This window comes from Indicator indicator, chromosome 14 (assembly GCF_027791375.1).
Source record: "Indicator indicator isolate 239-I01 chromosome 14, UM_Iind_1.1, whole genome shotgun sequence".
In the NCBI taxonomy this organism is placed as follows: domain Eukaryota; kingdom Metazoa; phylum Chordata; class Aves; order Piciformes; family Indicatoridae; genus Indicator; species Indicator indicator.
In genome coordinates this window covers 1,219,862-1,239,518 of record NC_072023.1, presented here as the reverse complement: position 1 = coordinate 1,239,518, position 19,657 = coordinate 1,219,862, and the positions used below count along the sequence as shown (strand labels likewise).

The 19,657-nt window shown below is 48.5% G+C and overlaps 1 protein-coding gene across 3 annotated transcripts; it reads left to right on the top strand.

Moving 5' to 3' along the window:
- Positions 1-12,074: 12,074 nt before the first annotated feature.
- On the top strand, positions 12,075-19,316 carry MRPL42 (mitochondrial ribosomal protein L42). 3 transcript variants are annotated; one of them, XM_054386851.1, is made up of 7 exons: positions 12,075-12,121; positions 12,980-13,029; positions 13,706-13,867; positions 14,592-14,655; positions 15,779-15,863; positions 17,484-17,647; positions 19,208-19,316. In XM_054386851.1, exons 3-7 carry the CDS (start codon positions 13,786-13,788, stop codon positions 19,251-19,253), a joined length of 441 nt encoding a protein of 146 aa, XP_054242826.1. In that variant the 5' UTR covers positions 12,075-12,121; positions 12,980-13,029; positions 13,706-13,785; the 3' UTR covers positions 19,254-19,316. The 3 variants fall into 3 exon arrangements, with proteins under 3 accessions (XP_054242826.1, XP_054242824.1, XP_054242827.1); XM_054386849.1 differs by lacking the exon at positions 12,980-13,029; XM_054386852.1 differs by lacking the exons at positions 12,075-12,121; positions 12,980-13,029 and adding an exon at positions 12,850-12,869.
- Positions 19,317-19,657: the final 341 nt, after the last annotated feature.

The following is a 19,657-nucleotide window of genomic DNA, read 5'->3' as shown; positions in this document are numbered from 1 at the left end:
CCCTCAACCTATCCCCACAGCCCCTTCTGAACAGCCCCTCCCCAGCCTTCCTGCAGGTCCCCTTCAGATATTGAAATACAGCAATAAGGTCTCCCTGGAGCCTTCTCTTCTCCAGACTGAACAGTCCCAACTCTTTCAGCCTGTCCTCATAGCAGAGCTGCTCCAGGCCTCTGATCATCTTGGTGGTCCTCCTCTACCCACTCCATCAGGTCCATGTCCTTCTTGTCCTGAGGGTCCCATAGCTGCATACAGTACTGCAGGTGAGGTCTCACCAGAGCAGAATAGGAGAATCACCTCTCTCAACAGCACAGAATCTCTCAGGCATTAACTTGCTACCATGTGGGGGAAGAACTCAACACCTTGATAATTTAACACTGACAAACCCATTAAAAAAAAAAGAAGGAAAAAAAAAGGAGTCTCAGATACTGCTTCAGATGGCTTACTTCATGATATGAGCAGCTGCAGTGATTGTAACATGAGTGCTCCTTAACAGCTGTCTGCAGTCAAGACACAGACCTGGACATGAAATCATGAATGATGAGATCACTGCAGTAGTGAAAGCAGCAGGGGGGGAAAAAAGGATTTGCAAAGCTGAGACTAAGCAGCACTGCCCATCCCATTCAGACACAAACTGCACTTGACACAGCAAGGAGGTGGTTTGAATGTCAGCCAAAGAAAGGAAAAAAAAAAAAATCAGATGCAATTCAACTCCTTCCTCAACTGGCACTACGTGCCTTTGCAACACTGGAGAGAATCAGGGCAGTAAGTGAGGTGAAAAATCGCTGAGTTTATTTACTGTGCACACTGCAAGGGCTCACTTTTGAATGCTGAGCGGTAAGAACAGAGTTTACAGCACCAAAGCTAGACATCTCTGTAACTGTGCCTCACCATATTTTGATTTTATCTTACATCAATACATTTTCTTGTTAAAATGATTCTCAGAGGACCCTTGGATTTTTTGAGTACTGAAGAAAATAAAAATACCTCTTCTCTATTTGCTCTGTTCACAAGATAGATTTTCCAATTGGATCTTTAAAGACCCAAAACTATCATAATTTTCCACTCACTATTTGTGATGTGCTAACACTAAGCCAGAACCCTACAGCAGAATCCCAGAATGCCAGGTTGGAAGGGACTCCAAGGAACATCTGCTCCAACCTTTCTAGGTGATAGTGGAGTTGAAAGGAGCTGGCCCAGCACCCTGCCAAGCTGAGCCTTCAAACTGCCCAATGGAGGGGACTCCACCACTGCCCTTGGGAGATGATCCCAATGTCTGACTGTGCTTATGGGAAACATTTTCTTCTGGAGTCCAATGGGAATCTCCCCAGCAGTAACTTGTTCCCATCACCCACTGTCTTTTCCATGGAGCTTCTAGTAAAAAAGGGAGTCTCCGTCCTCCTGGGAGCCACCCTTGATGTGCTGTCATGTCTTGAGCTTACAGATCATCCCCCTCCACTTGCCTCAAGTCTGCCTTTCTAACCAAGTAATCTGAGGGCAAAAATTTGAATTTGGGGCAAATACTGGACATACAAAGCAGAGCTCTCTGCTGAGACAAGGAAAGCTACTGCTCTCCTACTGAGCTAGATGAGAGCCTGCACACAGCCAGGGCTGCTAGTCAACCTGAGAGCCAGGCCATCTGCCAGCAGTCGGTCAAGACCAGGAACGACAACTGCATTTTGAGCAGTTCACTGGATTCTGTACTTTATTACAGTCCATAGATGCACTCCTGTCCCCAGCCAGCCACTGACAGGCCCCTCTGATGACAACACAAAGGCTGCATGTGGAGAAGTTCGTTTCCTGACAGTAACTCAAGCCATTTATTCATCAAATTTATTATTGTGCATTTGGGGGGGGGGGGGAAATCAGATCTTCCTGTTACTGGAATTACTTCACCTTCTACAGCTCCTTCCTTTCCTAGCTCTATCTTCTATTTCCATTTTCTTTCAAACTCACACCAGCAAGAGTTCACTCCCTTCGCCTGAAACAACCAGCAATAGGAAACTTAACTCTAACATCAAGAATGGCAGGACACAAAAGGTCAAAACTCTTCTCACTCGAGACTCCCAAAGACTCATGTAGGCATTTCTAGGTCTGCACCTCTGCAGTTGCCAGATTTCCAAGCATGACTTTGCATGTTTTTGAGGCTGTAGTCATGAGGCAGATTCTAGTCCTGGACCATATGCACATCTGGCAGCAGCAGAGGATCTAGAGAATTGGTCATCTAACACAACCAACCAAAGATTCAAAAGCTCAAGAACTGGCCACCTAACACAACCAATCTGAGATTTAAAAGCCAGAGACTAGCTGCAGCCACCTGCACTTCCATGCATACATGGATATACAACCCATCATACACCCTGCCCTGTAATAGAAAATAGCCCCCCAAAGTCTTCAGGGTGATCAACCAGAGGAAATCTGGAGTTTCTAGATCTCTCTTCTGCTGTCCTTCACCTCCTCTCCTCTAAGAGAAGAAACCCTTCCCTGTCATCAGACATTTTTGAAGTGAGTAGCGTGAACTGCTCCAGGTTCTCTAGAAAAGCACAAAAAACCAGAAGTGCCAAGAACCAAATTCACACACAAGTGGGGGCACTTCTTGGCTGTATTCGGGAGAATTGTCAAGAGCTCTTGAAAAAAAAAAAAAGCAGCAACACAGACACCAGCATCATGACTGAGCTCTTAGCACAACTCTGTGATGAACAGCATTTCCTCTGAATTATGAATCAGTGTTCCCTCTCACACCTGAAATACATCCAGCTTTGCATGCTGTGCACTAAGGCAGCTGGACGAGTGGCAAACTCATGCTGTAAGATTTGTCTTCGTTATTTTTCACTGCTTACAGCTCTGAACAGCAATCATGTTTCAGTCTGTTTCACACATGATAAACACTACTCCTGCCTTTTTATCTCATCTCCATTACCTATTAGATAACAGTGGATTTTCTCTAAGAAATCAGGTTATTTTTTTCATCCACTATTTAACATTCTCTACTCAGGTGTATTTCAAGGGCTGCCAACGTTGCATGTTCAGCCAGGAGAGCTTTGCAGTGTTATAAATTATTTGTGTGATTTGTTCACTTCACAGGTGCTTCTTACTTGTTGAAGGCTGACAAACCTTACTAGAATCACTTAGCGACTTTTATAAAGGGAGTCATCACCAATACGAGGCCTTCGATTCGCATTCCTGCAAATTACCATGCTAGCTACAGAACCAAGCTCTTTCCATAGCTTCCACTGCAGCTGTATCTCTGCTGAGCCACTCCAAATCTTTCAAGTCTAAAGCTGAAATCGCAATGGGAGGGCCAGCTGAAAATACCCCAAGGTTGACAGTCCTTACAAAGCTTGGTAAACGAAAGCGTCGAAGCAAGACGCTGAACCACGTACGGGCCGACGGCTCAGGGCGCAGGTAGCAGTCACCAGCCTGGCCTAATGTACGCCGGTACGGATGACCCTGACGTACAGCTGAAGCCCCGGGTTAACGATTCGTTGCGTTTTATCTCTTCTTGCACAAAAGGAGGAACCCGAGCACTGCATCCCCGCCGCGCTCCTCCAGCCCAAACACTGCGAGAGCTGTGCCAGGGAGCCGGGGCCAGGCAGGACGCCGCGCTGCCCGTCTGCGGTGTGGCCCCGGCGAGGAGCCACACCGACGGCGGAAAAGGATGGGAGTGCGTGCCCGCCGCCTTTCCAAGCTCCGCTCCTTTCCAAGCACCCGACGGACGGCGACACCGCAGGCTGCAAAGCGCCGGCGTCGCCCGGGCGGTTACCGCCACAGACGCGGGCCCGTTCCCGCTCGCCGCCTCCGGCTCGCCGCGAGGGCCCAGCCGCTCCCCACCGCCCGCGCACGCCGCCGCCGAGCCCAGGAGCCCCCACAAGCGGCGACAGGAAACGGTGGGGAGATCAGGTCTGGCGCGGCCCACTCGCCTCCCTCCCTCCCTCCCTCCCTCCCACGGCGGCCAGGCCCGGCAGAGAGTCGCCCCCTGCCCGGCAAGCGAAAAAGGAGGCCTGGGAGCGGCCCATACCCCCGCGCAGCCCCGCTCCCAGGCACCGGAAGCGGCGCCAAACCCGGCCCGGCCCAGCCCTGCCCGCCGCGCGGAAGCCGGCGCGGCCGCCCCTGCAGCTCCCCGCGGAGCGGGCAGGGCGCGGGGGTACCTTGATGATCCTGCGGGGCAGCCCGGCCATCTTGTCTCCTCGCGGTGCAGGCTCGCGGGCTCGCCTCGACTCCGGGCTCGCACACAGCCGGAAGTAGTCCGCACGGCGCTTCCGGTAGCACCGCCCCTCGGCGCGGAACGCCGGGCAATGTAGGCCGCGCCCGCTCCGCTCCGCCACCGCCCATCGGTGCGGGGCGCCGGAAAACGTAGGCTGCGCCCGCTCCGCCGCTGCCTCTGGGCTCCGGCAGCAGCCTCGGCTGAAAGGGGGTCCCACTGCCTGTGGTCAGGAATGCGGCGGAGGAGCCGCTGTGGGGGACACCCGGGAGGTGTGGGGGCCGTGAGGAGGGGGCTGCTGCCCGCACCTCTGCCCGAGGCCGCGCCTTCCCGAGCCAGCCGTCTACCATTCACTTCTGCCAAGTTCTGCAGCTGAGGTAGGCAGCGGCCTCTGCGGTACGAGCTGGCAGAGCCCAGCTGGCAGAGCTGCTTATGGTCCCTCTGATTTACCCCCTCCATGATGCGCCCCAAGTCTCTGCAAAGGCGGAAGCCTATTTGTAATAAATCTGTGGGGTCATCACTCAACAGTGACAAAATTGAAGCTTTTGTCAGTGTTCCGTGTGCACTGTAATGGTCCAGTGTGTACCATTTCTTGATCTGAGGCAGTGTGCCACTCAACCTGCCACAAAGATACTGAACACAGCTTTGTCTTGATAACACCTGGTTAGTGAACCTCCCTTTTTAGCAGAAAAAGAAATATTGTAGAAGCTAAAGTATAGGATTACCACACAAGTGTCCTAGGATGCTGCTACAGCTGCATGATAATGGTAACATCCAGCACTGTGCATTATTAGTGATGGGAAATAAAAACACAGAAAGACAAAGCACTTTGATGTAGGTTACCAGCACAGCCAGGAATAGGAACCTGTGTACTGTGACCCCATGTCAAATGTTTCTCCTAGTGTAAAAACAGGAATTCCAGGTGATCTACACAATTTCTGTAACTCTAGTAGAATGGACAGTTCTCTGACACTCAAAAATGTGGGCTCTGTAACATCACAAGACACTACAAACATCTCTATATCCTAGCATTTCAGCATTTACAGAATGAACTGGGTTGGAAGGAAGAGGCCAGCTTGTCCAACGCCCCTGCACTCAGCAGGGACATGCCCAACCCCATCAGGTTGCCCAGAGCCCCATCAAGCCTGAGCTTGAACACCTCCAGGGATGGGGACTCCGCCACCTCCCTGGGCAGCCTGTGCCAATCCCTGACCGCTCTTACACCAAAGAAGTTTTTCCTCATCTCCAACCTAACCCTCCCCGGCACAATTCCAGGCCATTTCCTCTCCTTCTATCAGCTGATGCTAGGGAGCAGAGCCCAACCCCAACCTCACTGCAGCCTCCTCTCAGGGAGCTGTAGAGAGCAATGAAGTTTCCCTCAGCCTCCTCTTCTCCACACTGAACACCCCCAGCTCCCTCAGCTGCTCCTCCCCAGCCATGTTCTCCAGACCCTTCCCCACCATCTCTGGGAACTCTTTTGCTCATCCTCAACCCTTTAAGCACCAAGTTGCTCTCCCTTTTTGGATGTAACTTTCTCTGAAGTTACTGCAACCCACATGAAGTGCCACACACCAAGAGAAATGCACAAAAGGACAGTTTCTGCATGAAGGTTTCATCGTTAACACCCCCCTAACACCCCCCTCGTTCTGCAGTGGAGACAGATGAGTTCATTTGCATACATTAGCATGTGAAATGGATGTGTTTAGACGTGGACCTTCAGCAAAATGTGGTCCTCCTGGTTACATACAGAACTATTTTTATTGTGGATTTTTCTCTTTTATTTAATTGTGACAACCTGTTGCCACTACTAAACCAGACCTTTTGTCTAAATGAGACCCTTTTGGATACTCAGCACTTTCCCAGTGCTTACTATCTAACCTAAACGGGTGAAATGCTGAGCTCTAGAAACAAACAAAAAAAGCTGCAAAGAAGCAAAAAAAACCCCAACCAACCCTCCTTAGGTAACGCTGGATGTTAGCCTGGTTTTCTCCTAGCTTCACAGATACTGAAGTGTCTACAGCACGTTTGGTGGCTTAGAATAAACAATTATTTAGTAAATATTTAATAAACAATTGAAATATATTTAAAAAATTATCTAGGCTGCTAGGGCCCTCCTCCTGGGGATGCAGAGTGTCTTTTTGTCTGATTCTGCTGACAGCAGCCTTGGTAATTTTCTGCTTGGTTGCTTCTGGGTTTGGGTTTTGGAAGTTTGGGGTTGTTTTTTTTTAGATAGATGAGATCACATAAAAAGATGTGAAACCTCTTCCACATGACTAGAGCACAGCTTCCCACCCCCTGCAGGAATAAATATTTGGAAAGCACAGGATTCAAAATGTTCTTTGTATGGGCATTTGATGTCATGTGGAACGGAGTATCCCTTGGGGTCAGCTCTCCAGTTGTGTCCCCTTCCCAACTTCTTGTGCACCCCTAGCCTACTGCTGGTGGGATAGTGTGAGAGGCAGAAAAGGCCTTGACTCTGTGTAAGCACTGCTCAGCAAGAACCAAAACATCCCTGAGTTATGAGCACTGTTTCCAGCACAAATCCAAAACAAGCCACAGCCTAGATGGTGAAGAAAATGAACTCTGCCAGCCACAAAGCAGCGCAACCATTAAACATAAGGCAATGCTATTAAACACATGAAAAAATCATTGAAACCACTTCAAAAAAGGTAAAAGTTTCTTGGAGGACTTGGGAGGGGAGACAGAGAGGAGAAAAGGAGGAAAGAAAGGGTAGATAAAAGTAGGTTTTCATAGTGCTGCAGATGTAGTGTGGCAAAACTTGAAGAGTGTTTCAGCAACCTTTTTCTTTTTCTTTCTTTTGTGAAAATAAAAATTGTAGTTGGCAATCCCAACTACAAGTCTATGCTGGGTGAGGAGTGGCTTGAGAGCAGTCTGGAGGAGAAGGGCTTGGGGGTGTCAGTTGGTGAAAAATCCAGCAGCAGCCAGCAACGGTCCCTGGCAGCCCAGCAGGCTGAGTTGCAGCCAAAGCAGGGAGAGCAGCAGCACAGGGAGGGGATTCTGCCCCCCTGCTCTGCTCTGCTGAGACCTCACCTGCAGCACTGCCTCCAGCTCTGGGGCCCCCAGCACAAGAAGGACCTGGAGCTGCTGGAGAGGGTCCAGAGGAGGGCCACAAAGCACTGGAGCACCCCACCTGTAGAGACAAGCTGGGAAAGCTGGGGCTGTTCAGCCTGGAGAAGAGAAGGCTCTAGAGAGACCTTAGAGCAGCCTTCCAGTACCTGAAGGGGCTCCAGGAGAGCTGGGGAGGGACTTTTGACAAGGCCTGGGAGTGATAGGATGAGAGGGAATGGATTGAAGATTGAGGAGGGCAGATTTAGACTGGAAATTAGAAAGAAATTCTTTGCAGTGAGGGTGGTGAGACTCTGGAACAAGTTGCCCAGGGAGGCTGTGGATGTCCCCTCCCTGGAGGTGTTCAAGGCCAGGCTGGATGAGGCCTTGAGCAAGCTGGGCTGGTGGGAGGTGTCCCTGCCCATGGCAGGGGGTTGGAACTGGATGAGCTTTGAGGTCCCTTCCAACCCAAACCATTCTGTGATTCTAGGAATCCTCCTCCCACAAACCCATGAGCATCACCTCATAGGTGGGATTACAGCAGTTCTGAGAACAACCTTAAGCACCTATCCTATTGTCCAACAAAGTGCCCTGCAGTTACCCCAGGCACAAAAGGAAATCAAATCATTACAGTGATGCAAGAACAATTCAACACAGCTGCTGACCACCTTCCTATGACAGCTTTGGTTGTCATTGAGATCCTCACTGAGTGGGTGCAACCAGGCCAGCTGAGCCTGTGGCTGACTAATCTCACTTCCTCCTCATGGCACTCCTTGCAGTCTGGGCTTTGAAGTAGAGTTGTAATTACAGGAAGGCAGCAGAATGGGCTGCTGTGAGTAGGAGCCTGCACTGTGGCAAATAACTCTTGATTTTATTTCTTTTTCTTCATTAAATGGCTCCTTGACTAGAAGCATAATTTTGCTTCCTTGAACTCCAGTGATCAACAGGAGCACAGATTATTTAGGTTGAATATGACCACTACAGGCACTTTAGTTTTGTCACCTGTTATTTACATAGAATCAGAGAATTGTTTGGGTTGAAAAGGCCTCTGAGATCATCCAGTCCAACCACCAACCCCACACCACCATGGCCATCAACCCTGGCCCCAAGTGCCATGGCCACACCTTTCTTGAACACCTCCAGGGATGGGGACTCCACCACCTCCCTGGGCAGCCTGTGCCAATCCCTGACCACTCTTGCAGCAAACAAATTGTTCCTCATCTCCAACCTAACCCTTTCCTGGCACAATTTCAGGCCAGTTCTTCTCCTTCCATCACCTGATCCTAGGGAGAAGAGCCCAACCCTCAGCTCACTGCAACCTCCTTCCAGGGAACTGTAGAGAGCAGTGAGGTCTCCCTCAGCCTCCTCTTCTCCAGACAGTTGCAGGTTGAGTCCTTAAGGGTAACTGGCTGGACCAGTCATGAGGTGGTGCAAGATCTCCAAAGGAATGGTGATAGCCTGTTGACATAAGTGTTGGTGTTGACTCTGGGTGTTCACAGATTGACTTAAAACACAGAAATACGTCTGGGTACAGCATAACTTGAGAGGATTTGAGAGTTAAATGACAATGTCTCATTAGGAATCATATCCTCAATGTATAGAATAACCTCACAAAGATTAAAATAATAAAAGGAGTGAAGGCTTGTCCTTCTCACAAGGGACTCTCAAAGGTCATCTTGCCCAACCTGCAGACAGCAGGGACACCTCAAACTAGATTAAGTTGCTCAAGGGCACCATCAAGTCTGATCTTGAATGTCTCCAGGGATGGGGCCTCAACCACCTCTCTGGACAACCTGTTCCAGTGTCTCACCACCTTCATTGTGCAGAACTTCCTCCTAATGACCAATCTAAATCTGCCATGCTCCAGTTTCAAACCATTGCCCCTTGTCCTAACCCCACAGGCCCTTCTGAACAGTCCCTTCTCAGCCTTACTTTGGGTCCCCTTCAGATATTGAAATGCAGCTCTGAGGTCTCCTTGGAGTCTTCTCTTATCCAGGCTGAACAGCCCCAAGTCCCCCAGTCTGTGCCTGTTACCCCTTGTCCTGTGCCTGGGCACCACTGAACAAAGCCTGGCTCCATCCTCCTGACACCCACCCCTGAAGTATTGATCAGCATTGATCAGATCTCTCCTCAGGCTGCCCTTCTGCAGACTGAACAGCCCCAACTCTCTCATCTTTCCTCACATGAGAGATGTTGCAGTCCCCTCAGCATCTCTGTAACCCTTTGCTCTACCCTCTCCAGCCAAGTCTCTGTTCTTCTTCAACTGGGGAGCTCAGAACTGGACACAGTGCTCCAGATGTGCTCTCACCAGGGCAGAGTGGAGGGGCAGGAGAACCTCCCTGGACCTGCTGGCCACACTTTTCTGGATGTTCCCCAAGATGCCCTTGGCCTTCCTGGCCACAAGAGCACACTGCTGGCTCATGGGCATCTTGTTTTCCACCAGGGCTCCCAGGGCCTTTTCCCCAGAGCTGCTCTCCAACAGCTCAGCCCCCAAGCTGTACTGGTCCATGGGGTTGTTCTTCCCCAGGTGCAGCACCCTGTACTTGTCCTTACTGAACTTCATTTGATTTTCCCCTGCCCACCTCTCCAGCCTGTCCAGGTCACACCGCATGCAGCACAACCTTCTGGTGTGTCAGCATCACAACTCTGTGTCACCAGCAAACGTGCTGAGGGTCCACTCTATGCCTTCATCCAGATCATTAATCAATATATTGAATAGAGCTGGACCCAGCACCAACTCCTGGGGGACATGATCTGCCACAGGCCTCCAGCTAGACTCTGCCCCACTGACTCCAACTCTCTGAGCCCTGTCCTTCAACCATTAGTGCCTCCACGGTGTCCCCACAGCCAATGGAGAGCACCAGGTCCTTTCTGTTGAGCCAGTGCAGGGTGAGCAGCTCTCCTCTTTGCTGTCTACAATGTGCTGAGGCAAGCAAGGCCATTGGCAGTTATTAATAACCCCCTCTGCAGACATGCAGAAGTGTGCAGCCACACTTCTGAGCTGTCCTTAAGCAACTCCCCTCTCCCCACCAGAAAGTTGTAATCTGTCAGAACATGCTTCTAAGAATAGACTACCAGAACATTATGTGTCAGGAGAAAGGTAGACCTCATCTACTGTCTCCTAAAACCCCTTCTTATAGAAACCAGCTAAAAATAGTCTGGTGGCTTAACAGGGAATTTGGTTCAGTTAAAAAAAAATAAAAATAAAATAAAAGTTCTGCAGTGCCTTCAGCTGCAACCTTTTAGAAGCAGGATTTAAGTTCCAGCATTTGCTATTGCACTGGTGGGTTAAAAGCACACATTTCCACAGTAAATCATTACATCACCTGGTGGTTTTGGCTGGCAAAGTTCATTTTCCTCACTCTAGGACAGGGCTATGTTTTGGATTTGTGCTGGAAACAGTGTTGACAATTCAGGGATATTTTGGTTCCTGCTGAGCAGTGCTTACACAGAGTCAAGGCCTTTTCTGCTTCTCACACCAGCCCACCAGCCAGCAAGCTGGGGACCCCAAGAAGTCAGGAGGGGACACAGCTGGACAGCTGACCCCAGCTGGCCAAAGGTCTATTCCATACCACAAGACATCATTATCAGGGGGACATTCAGAGTTGTTGTTTGTCTTCCCTAGTAACTGTTACACATGATGGAGCCCTGCTTCCCTGGAGAGGGCTGAACTCCTGCCTGCTGATGGGAAGTGGTGAATGAATCCCTTGTTTTGCTTTGCTTGCATGAGCAGGCTTTGCTTTGCCTATGAAACTGTGCTTATCCCAGCTCAGGAGCTTTCTCACTTTTACTCTTCTAATTCTCTCCTGCATCCCACCAAAGGGAAGGCTTTGTGTAGCTGTGTAGTGCTTAGTTGCTAGCTAGGGTTAGAATTCATAGAACCAGAGAATTTTTTACTTGGAAAAGCCCTCTGAGATCATCCAGTCCAACCATCAACCCAACACCACCATGGCCACTAAACCATGGCCTCAAGTGCCATGGCCACAGGTTTCTGGAACACCTCCTGGGATGGGGACTCCACCACCTCCCTGTGCCAATCCCTGACCACTCTTGCAGCAAAGAAATTTTTCCTCATCTCCAACCTAACCCTCCCCTGGCATAATTTCAGGTCACTTCCTCCCCTTCTATCACCTGAGACTAGGGAGCAGAGCCCAACCCCCAGCTCACTGCAGCCTCCTCTCAGGGAGCTGCAGAGAGCAATGAGGTCTCCCTCAGTCTCCTCTTCTCCACATTAAACACCCCCAGCTCCCTCAGCTGCTCCTCCCCAGCCCTGCTCTCCAGACCCTTCCCCACCTTTGTTGCCCTTCTCTGGACCTACTCCAGTACCTCAATGTCCTTCGTGGAGCAAAGGGCCCAAAACTGAAGCCAGTATTCAAGGTCTGGCATCACCAGTGCCCAGCACAGAGTGCTGATGATACACTCACAGATTACCTCAAATTTAAAACCAATTATTCAATGAGGGTATAAAATCAGGGAACCTGAAAAAACTCCTGAAGGCTTTTTAGGGAATCAAAGTTTCAGAGGGCTGCCAAACGTTCCCAGGGAGTTCCCACAAGGGACAGAAGATTGCTCACAGAGTGCGATGACCATTGCAGGCGATAACCCACGGCAGCGATGTGAGAGACCACTAAAGATGTGGTAGCGCAGCCGCCTTCTGAACCGCCTCAGGGTTTGCCGGTGGGGCGGTACTGGACAGGGCGGGAGGCGGCGGCGGCCCAGGGTAGGCCTCACAGGCCCGCACTGCATCTCCCGGCATGCCGCGGGGCGAGCGTCCGTCGGAACCGGAAGTTACTCTGTGCCGCTTCCGGAGCCCTGGCAGTCGGCGGGCTGCGGAGGGGAGTTGGGGTGTCTGCACAGGTAACCGCTGCGGAGGGGCAGGCAGGAAGAAGGGGGAGGGAGGAAGATACGTAGGGTGGCTGGCTGGCTGCGGCGGTTCCCTCTTGGTAGCGGCTACCGCCAGGGCTCTGCGCCGGGACAGGCCTCGTGTCGGCGGGCTGTCCCAGGCAGCGGAGGGCCAGGTCACCTGAGCGCCAGGGCTGCTTCGCCTAAGGGCCGCACCATGCAGCCCTCCCCGCCTTGGTTTTGTAGCTAATGACAGAGTAAACCTAACTGCTGCAAGGAAGCCACGCGGTAGGCCGCCGAAATGAGCCAGCGGGAGTTTATATACTTGAGAGGCGTTAACCCCCTCTGTTTGGCGCTCAGGCATTTTGTTTATTGAGGCTTTTTTTAATGGCCTGCAAGTCTCTTTTAATAAGGGGTACTCTTCGTTTACTTTGAGGGATTTAACGGAAGCGTCGGGTCTGTTGCTGTGTGCAGTCTCAAGGAGGGGAATGCCCCGATTTGAGCTGTAAAGGTCCTTGAGAGGCTGAGAAGGGGCCGGAGCTTGTCCTTTGACAAGTCTCTGCGGAGCCGCCGTGTTCTTCACGTTTTTTTTTTTTTTTAGTTAATGAGCTTTCAAGGGCAAATTAGGAGCAGCTCTGTAGGTGCTGTGTGGTATTCACTGACTTAAGGAGCATTTGCCACAAGAAAAAAAAATGATGAATAACTATGTGTGAAAATTGGAAAATGCACACCTCTGGTGATGTTCTGAAGTGCTAAATATGAAGTAGGTTTAAAGAAGTCTTGTTTCATTCTTTTTGTGTTCTTTATGCCTTTAAAAACTGTCTCTAAGCATCATTGTAAGATTCTCTTCAAGGCAAATTTTTTTTTCTGTAGACAATGAAATCAAGATACTTCTGTGTCCTTCTGCTTCTGTGAAATCTGGGGTAACATTTAAAGTATTTTAAATGGTTTTGTAGCTTCTACATGCATTGTTTTGGGGACTGATGAAACCCACTGCATGTAGAGAGGCTGCCCAGGGAGGTGATGGAGTCCTCATCCCTGGGAGGTGTTCGAGAACCCTGTGGCCATGGTACTTGGGGCCATGGTTTAGTGGCCATGGTGGTGTTAGTTTGCTGGTTGGACTGTGTGGTCTTGGAGGGCTTTTCTGTGATTCTACAGCAAGTGTTACTTATAAGCACTTGTATTTTGATACTGGATGATGATGTTTACATTGTGAAGAGGAAAAGCATGTTTCAGGAATAATTCTGTGGAGCTTGCAGGAAGAAGGACGCAAAATTTAGGTGAGTGAGTAGCAGTAGACAAACCATGAGAAGAACCAAGCTTGGAAAATCTTTTGAAGTTAATGATGTTGGCTTAAAGAATGCCTCAGTAAATAAAGTTTTGTACCACATTTGACTATTAAGGTGCCAGCATCTTAAATAAGAAGAATCACAGAATGCCAAGTTGGAAGGGCCCCCAAGGATCATCTCCTCCAACCTTCTAAGCACTTCCAAAAAACTGACAAATGATGGAGAATATTTTATTTATTCTGAAGCCCTTCAGGAAATTAAATTGCCAGTCTTTTGTACCGCGAAGAGTCAGCAAACTGGTTTCTTTCAGAGGGTGTTCTGCAGAACACAAGATATGGTGTCTGAGTGAGATCCATCTTGCCCAGGACTGGTTTCCTCTCTGCTGCCAGCATGGCCACATCCCTTAGAGCTGCGTGGTCCAGGTTCCTTTGGATGCATTCAGGGGCAACGTGTAAGCAGGTCCCGCTGCAGAGTGAGTAGCTCTGACATTGTAGAAGTTCTACATTAAAAGATGTTCTCTGGGAGCCTCTTTTCCTCTAGTGCTTAAAGGAAGGGAAGCATGGAAGGGAAGTTTTATTGGAACAGAATCAAGTCTGATATCCTATGTTCTCTGCTCATAATTAAAGGATATCTTGTTTTGTGGTTTTTGCTTTTAAAGCTTCCATGGTCCACATCTGGTGCTCCTCTGAATAATTACTTACCTAGTAAATATTACCCCTCTTGCCACTGAGGATATTTGAAGATTGAAATTTATTTCTTTTTTTCAGACTTACATGGTGAGGAAAGGATACAGTAAAATCTCATTACTTAACATAAATAGAGGAGGCCACAAAGATGATGAGAGTGTTGGAGAAACCTCCCTTATGGGGACAGGCTGGGAGAGTTGGTGCTGTTCAGCCTGGAGAAGAGAAGGCTCCAGGGAGACCTTAGAGCAGCCTTCCAGTACCTGAAGGGGCTCCAGGAGAGCTGGGGAGGGACTTGTGACAAGGCCTGGGAGTGATAGGATGAGGGGCAATAGCTTTGAGCTGGGACAGGGAAGATTGAGACTGGAGATGAGGAAGAAATTCTTCCCAGTGAGGGTGGAGAGTCACTGGCACAGATTGCCCAGGGAGATTGTGGATGCCAAGGCCAATCTGGATGAGGCTTGGTTTTACATCAGTGTTTTTCATGGGGTTTTGTTGCTTTTTGTTTTGCAGGTGGAGCTGTGGATCATGCTTGCCATAAATCTACCTACTCTGTTCTCCCTGAAGACTATAACTGGTACTTCAGACTGCTTTGCTATGTGTCCTTCTCATGTCACGTTTATGCCAGGGCTACTTTCTCTGTCCTAATGTGGTCATATGATGGTCTCAAATACATCACCTTCCAGTTTGGGATAAATGTGATCATTTTAACTAAAGAACCATTTCCAGTCATAATGATTGTGAAGTTGGTTTTGATATTTTTTAAAGGAGTGTAATTAAAACCCACACAGGATTCATTTTAAACCTGTTAATGACTCCAGTACCCCTCCACTTTTGTTTGTGGAAGAGCAAAAGCAGCTAAGAGCAGTCACTCTTACTGATGCTTGCTGAGACAATGTCCAGGGGGTTTTGTGCTGCTGCATGGGAGACTTGGAACCAGGAAAGATGATCCCAATATAGTGAGGAACTCAGCTTCTGTGTAGTACAAGGATTTAGGAGGCTAATGTCTCATGGAAGTTAGGAAGGAAGGAGGTGAGAAGAGAGTCCTGCTCCCTCAGGAACCTCTCAGCAGGACTTTTTTGTCCATCACACTCACCATCTTTCCAGTGAGGGTGGTGAGACACTGGCACAGGCTGCCCAGGGAGGCTGTGGATGGTCCCTCCCTGGAGGTGTTCAAGGCCAGGCTGGATGAGGCCTTGAGCAAGCTGGGCTGGTGGGAGGTGTCCCTGCCCATGGCAGGGGGTTGGCACTGGGTGATCTTTAAGGTCCCTTCCAACCCCAATCATTCTATGAATGTTTTACTAAATATAAAAGCTGGAAGCCCAGAGCTTGGTCTCGTGTTCTTTCTTTTGTAGGTCTTAGAGATCACTGTCCCCATCTGTTGCTACCCTTTTCTATGCAATTATTTGCAGTGCTGAAGATTTTTTTCCCAATCTGTATTTCCAGTTATCTTTATTTTAGCCTTTTTTTTCCTCTTAATCAAGAAAAACCCCAACAGCCAACTGTGAAGATAATGGCAGGAAAGTTAAGATCATGTCTTTGTGACCTTTATGTTACAAAAGATTCTGAAGAACTCAAAAATTCGGGGTCAAATCTGGTTTTCTTGGGACTCAGGCTTCTCAGTTGCTCAGAACTTCTGAAAATGGTGTTTGGAAATGGTTATTATTTAAGACTGTGTTTGTTTGTTGTTTTTTTTGTAGCAAAGTGGAACTTGCAGTGACATCAGATTTGAAGACAATTGTCTGCTACCACCCCTCGCTGGAGATTCCATACGAGCATACAAAAGTATGTCCAAAAATATACATTTCTACTTCTTACTCTTGTAGAGGCAGAAGGAGTTCTGAGTCCTGAGAGCATTTTTTTTTTTTTCAAATTTGAAGTACTGAGCTACTTTCTAATACCTGACCAGCATGGCTGTCAAGTGAGTAATGACTCACTTAAGTCACCACTTAAGATCAATACTGTGCTCAGCTCTGGGCCCCTCATTCCAAGAAGGCCATTGAGGGGTTGGAGCAGGTCCAGATAAGGTAACAAAGCTGGGGAAGGGTCTGGAGAACAGGGCTGGGGAGGAGCAGCTGAAGGAACGGAGGCTGAGGGGAGATCTCATTGCTCTCTACAGGTCCCTGAAAGGAGGTTGTAGTGAGATTGGGGTTGGGCTCTTCTCCCTAGTCTTAGGTGACAGAAGGAGAGGAAATGGCTTGAAACTGTGCCAGGGGAGGGCTAGGTTGGAGAGGAGGAAAAACTTCCTTGCTGCAAGAGTGGTCAGGGATTGGCACAGGCTGCCCAGTGGGGTGATGGACTCCCCATCCCTGGAAGTGTTCAGAAACCTGTGGCCATGGCACTTGAGGTTTAGTGGCCGTGGTGGTGCTGGGATGATGGTTGGACTCAATCTTAGAGGTCTTTTCTTAGAGGGGAGGTTGCAGAGTAGGAAATGCTCAGATGAAACAGCACCTAGCAACTCAAACAATTAAATGGGCTGCTTGAAAACTTGGGTGCCACAGAAGTGCTGCTGCTGGTTTCAGCTTGAGCTTCACACTCTGTTGACCTCTGTGGGTTCAGAAATGCCACCAGAAGTTTAAATATGGAATTTGTATCTATCAGTTGTACTTTTCAAGGTGTTCTTTACTCTGATGAAAGTAAGCCTGGATAGATTTTTCTAGCCTTCTCTTCTCCAGGCTGAAAAACCTCAATTCTTTCAGCCTGTCCTTGTAGCAGAGGTGCTCCAGCCCTTTCATTGTCTTTGTGGCCCTCCTCTGGACCTGCTCCGGCAGCTCTATGTCCCTCTTGTGTTGGAGGTCCCATAGCTGGACCATTCTCCATTGAAAACTTAAAATATTTTACCTCTTTGTGCCTGATTAGTTTTGTCTCTCGGGAATAACAGGTGTCAGCAACTGAACCAGGAAAGGTTTGTTGCTGTAGTTAGTGCAAGTAGTTAGTTTCAGGCTGAGAAGCATCATCTTGGTTTTCACAGATGTGCAAACAACTAGGAAGTGACATTCTTCTGTGAGGTATAAATCATCTCAAAGCTTTTTTTAGTGATGATGGTCGTCACTCAATGAATTTCTGAACAGAAATAACTTGAGTACTAGTGGAGCTGAAGCTCATGATTCAGCTGGTGAGTGGTAAAGATGAGATCAGCAGTGATGATGACAGCAGTGCTGGTTGTAGGGGCAGGGTAATCAGCTGTAGCACCTGAGGTAATTGGCCATTGCTAGACATCTGCTCCATTGTGGTGTGTTTGGAGTGGAGGAGGTGGGGGGTCAGTAAACAGCCTTTGCAGTTGCAGGCATTCTGTGTTCCTTTGGGTTCAGCTGTTAAGAGTAAATGGTAATGCTGTGTGTGGAGCTTGGCTTTGTGGGTTTCTCAAAAGAGAAAAAGAAAATCCATGCAGTACTCTTTTTCTAGCCCATACCAAGGCCAGATCCAGTGGACAATAAAGAGGAAACCCTTGATCAAGTTTTGAAAGCCCGACTGAACACAGATGAGCTGAAGAACAGCAAAGGTCCCACGATTGAAGAGCTCAGCAAAATGTTTTACACCACAAAGCATCGCTGGTACCCCGTGGGGCAGTAAGTGTCTTCAGTGCTTCTTCCTTGGGCATCCAGAAGGAGAAACAGGAATGGTTAGAGGACTAGACTCAGCCTAGGATTAGTATAGGAGACAAGATCCTGCTAGCATGTGGGCTCCTAACAAGAACTGTTAAATGCAGTGTTATGTAAAGGGAAGGTGGATTGGGAAAGCTTTTGCACTGCAGCCCCTTTGGTAGCCTCTGCACGCTTTGGGGCTTGTTTGTGGTTTTTTTTTGTTTTGTTTTGGTGTTAGTTCTTGGGTTTTTGTGGGGTTTTGTTTGTTTTCAAAATATAGAACCATAGAATTGTTTGGGTTGGAAAAGACCTCTAAGATCATCAAGTCCAGCTATCAACCCAGCATGGCCTTCAAACTTCATACCCAAGTGCCATGACCACTTGAACACCTCCAGGGGTGGGGACTCCACTACCTCCCTGGGCAGCCTGTTCCTATCCCTGACCACTCTTGCAGCAAACAAATTTTTTCCTCATCTCCAAGCAAACCCTTCCCTGGCACAACTTCAGGCCATTTCCTCTCCTATCACCTGAGACTAGGGAGAAGAGCCCAACCACCACCTCACTGCAGCCTCTTTCCAGGGAGTTGTAGAGAGCCCCACTTAGCCTCCTGTTCTACAGACTGAACCTCCCCAGGTCTTCAATGGACGTGACCAAGTGCAGCCTGGACACATGCACTCTGTTCCTTAACAACTCAGGAAAAACTTGAGGATGATTTTCAGACTAAAGAATAATAGAAGTATTTCATCTGAAATAGTGAGAAGTGCACCTTGGTGTGCCTTGTAGTCAGAAAGCTGGGAGGAGAGGTACAAAGATGTGAGACTGAGCTTAAAGCGGAGATAGATGAATCCAGATCCACCACTGCAAACAGATGACCTGGTTTGTGTTACTCCTTTCCAGTCCCTGGTGTTATGCCCTTTGGTAGCTGCTAAGTTATTAGCTGTGGAGACTTGATACAGGCAGATCATTTGGGGGATATTTTGACCACAGAAAACTTTTTAATTACTGTTTTTATTGTAAATACAGAGAATGAAATGGTAGAACCTTGTTTAGCCAAAGGGTAGCTGTCACTATAATGAGCATGAAACAGGAGCTTCATTGTTTTAGGGTGGGCAATTAAGAAGAAAGTAGGGATCAGTTTTGTGGAGGGTTTGGGGATTAGTATGTCTGCAAAATCTTACACTATTTAATGCACAGTCTGGCAGAACTCCTTGAAACATGAAGTTTCTTCTGCTTGTAGCAATCACTGTAGCCAAAAGAAAAGCTGACCATGTAATAAAATTAACCTCAGACAAAGGATTAAGAACAAACAGCAGCCTTCTTCAGCTGTAGAACTGATTGGATTATTGCGTGCTTGTAGCAGATGCAGCAACTGCAACAAGCAGCCTTGTGTAACCCCATGAACAACAGGGATGACATCTAATGAGGGCTGATGGCTTCTGCTCTGCACCTTGTGTAACCTCCAGACCGCTCACCGGGGCAGGGGGGAGATCAGGACAATCAAAGACTCCAAAGCTTGCATTCACTGCAGCCTTTTTTCTCTTCCAGGTATCACAGAAGACGCAGGAATCCTAATCCTCCTAAAGACCGCTAGTGAAGAGGACTTTTTGGTATCAGCGCTTTGCTGTTTGTTCTGACTGGAAATAAAAATGACAGATATATGGCTGCTCTGTGTCAGTGCTATCACTAGAACATCCATAACTGAATTTGTCTGCTATTTTCTGCTTAATTAGTTGACAGCAAGACAAGAAAACTGCACCCCTGACCTTGGAGGCCTTCTAATACCTGAAGGGGTCTTGAAAGTGAAGTGTTTCAGACTCAACTGCTGTGGGTAATATAACCTTTGGATCTCTTACTGATTGATTCGTTTTTAATACCTCTTGGGCTTTTGCTTGCTGGTATGCCATTAGAAAACTTTCAGCCAAGTATTCAAATGCTGACCATTTAAATCGCAGTTCAACTGATCTTGATGTCCTCGTGAGAAGAAAATTCTTGCCC

Excerpts from the sequence above, each read along its gene's own strand:
- MRPL42 (XM_054386849.1), top strand. The coding sequence starts at position 13,786 with ATGGCCACATCCCTTAGAGCTGCGTGGTCCAGGTTCCTTTGGATGCAT. Across the intron at positions 15,864-17,483 it reads TTCCATACGAGCATACAAAA|CCCATACCAAGGCCAGATCC; the intron begins GTATGTCCAAAA and ends CTCTTTTTCTAG. Across the intron at positions 17,648-19,207 it reads CGCTGGTACCCCGTGGGGCA|GTATCACAGAAGACGCAGGA; the intron begins GTAAGTGTCTTC and ends TTTCTCTTCCAG.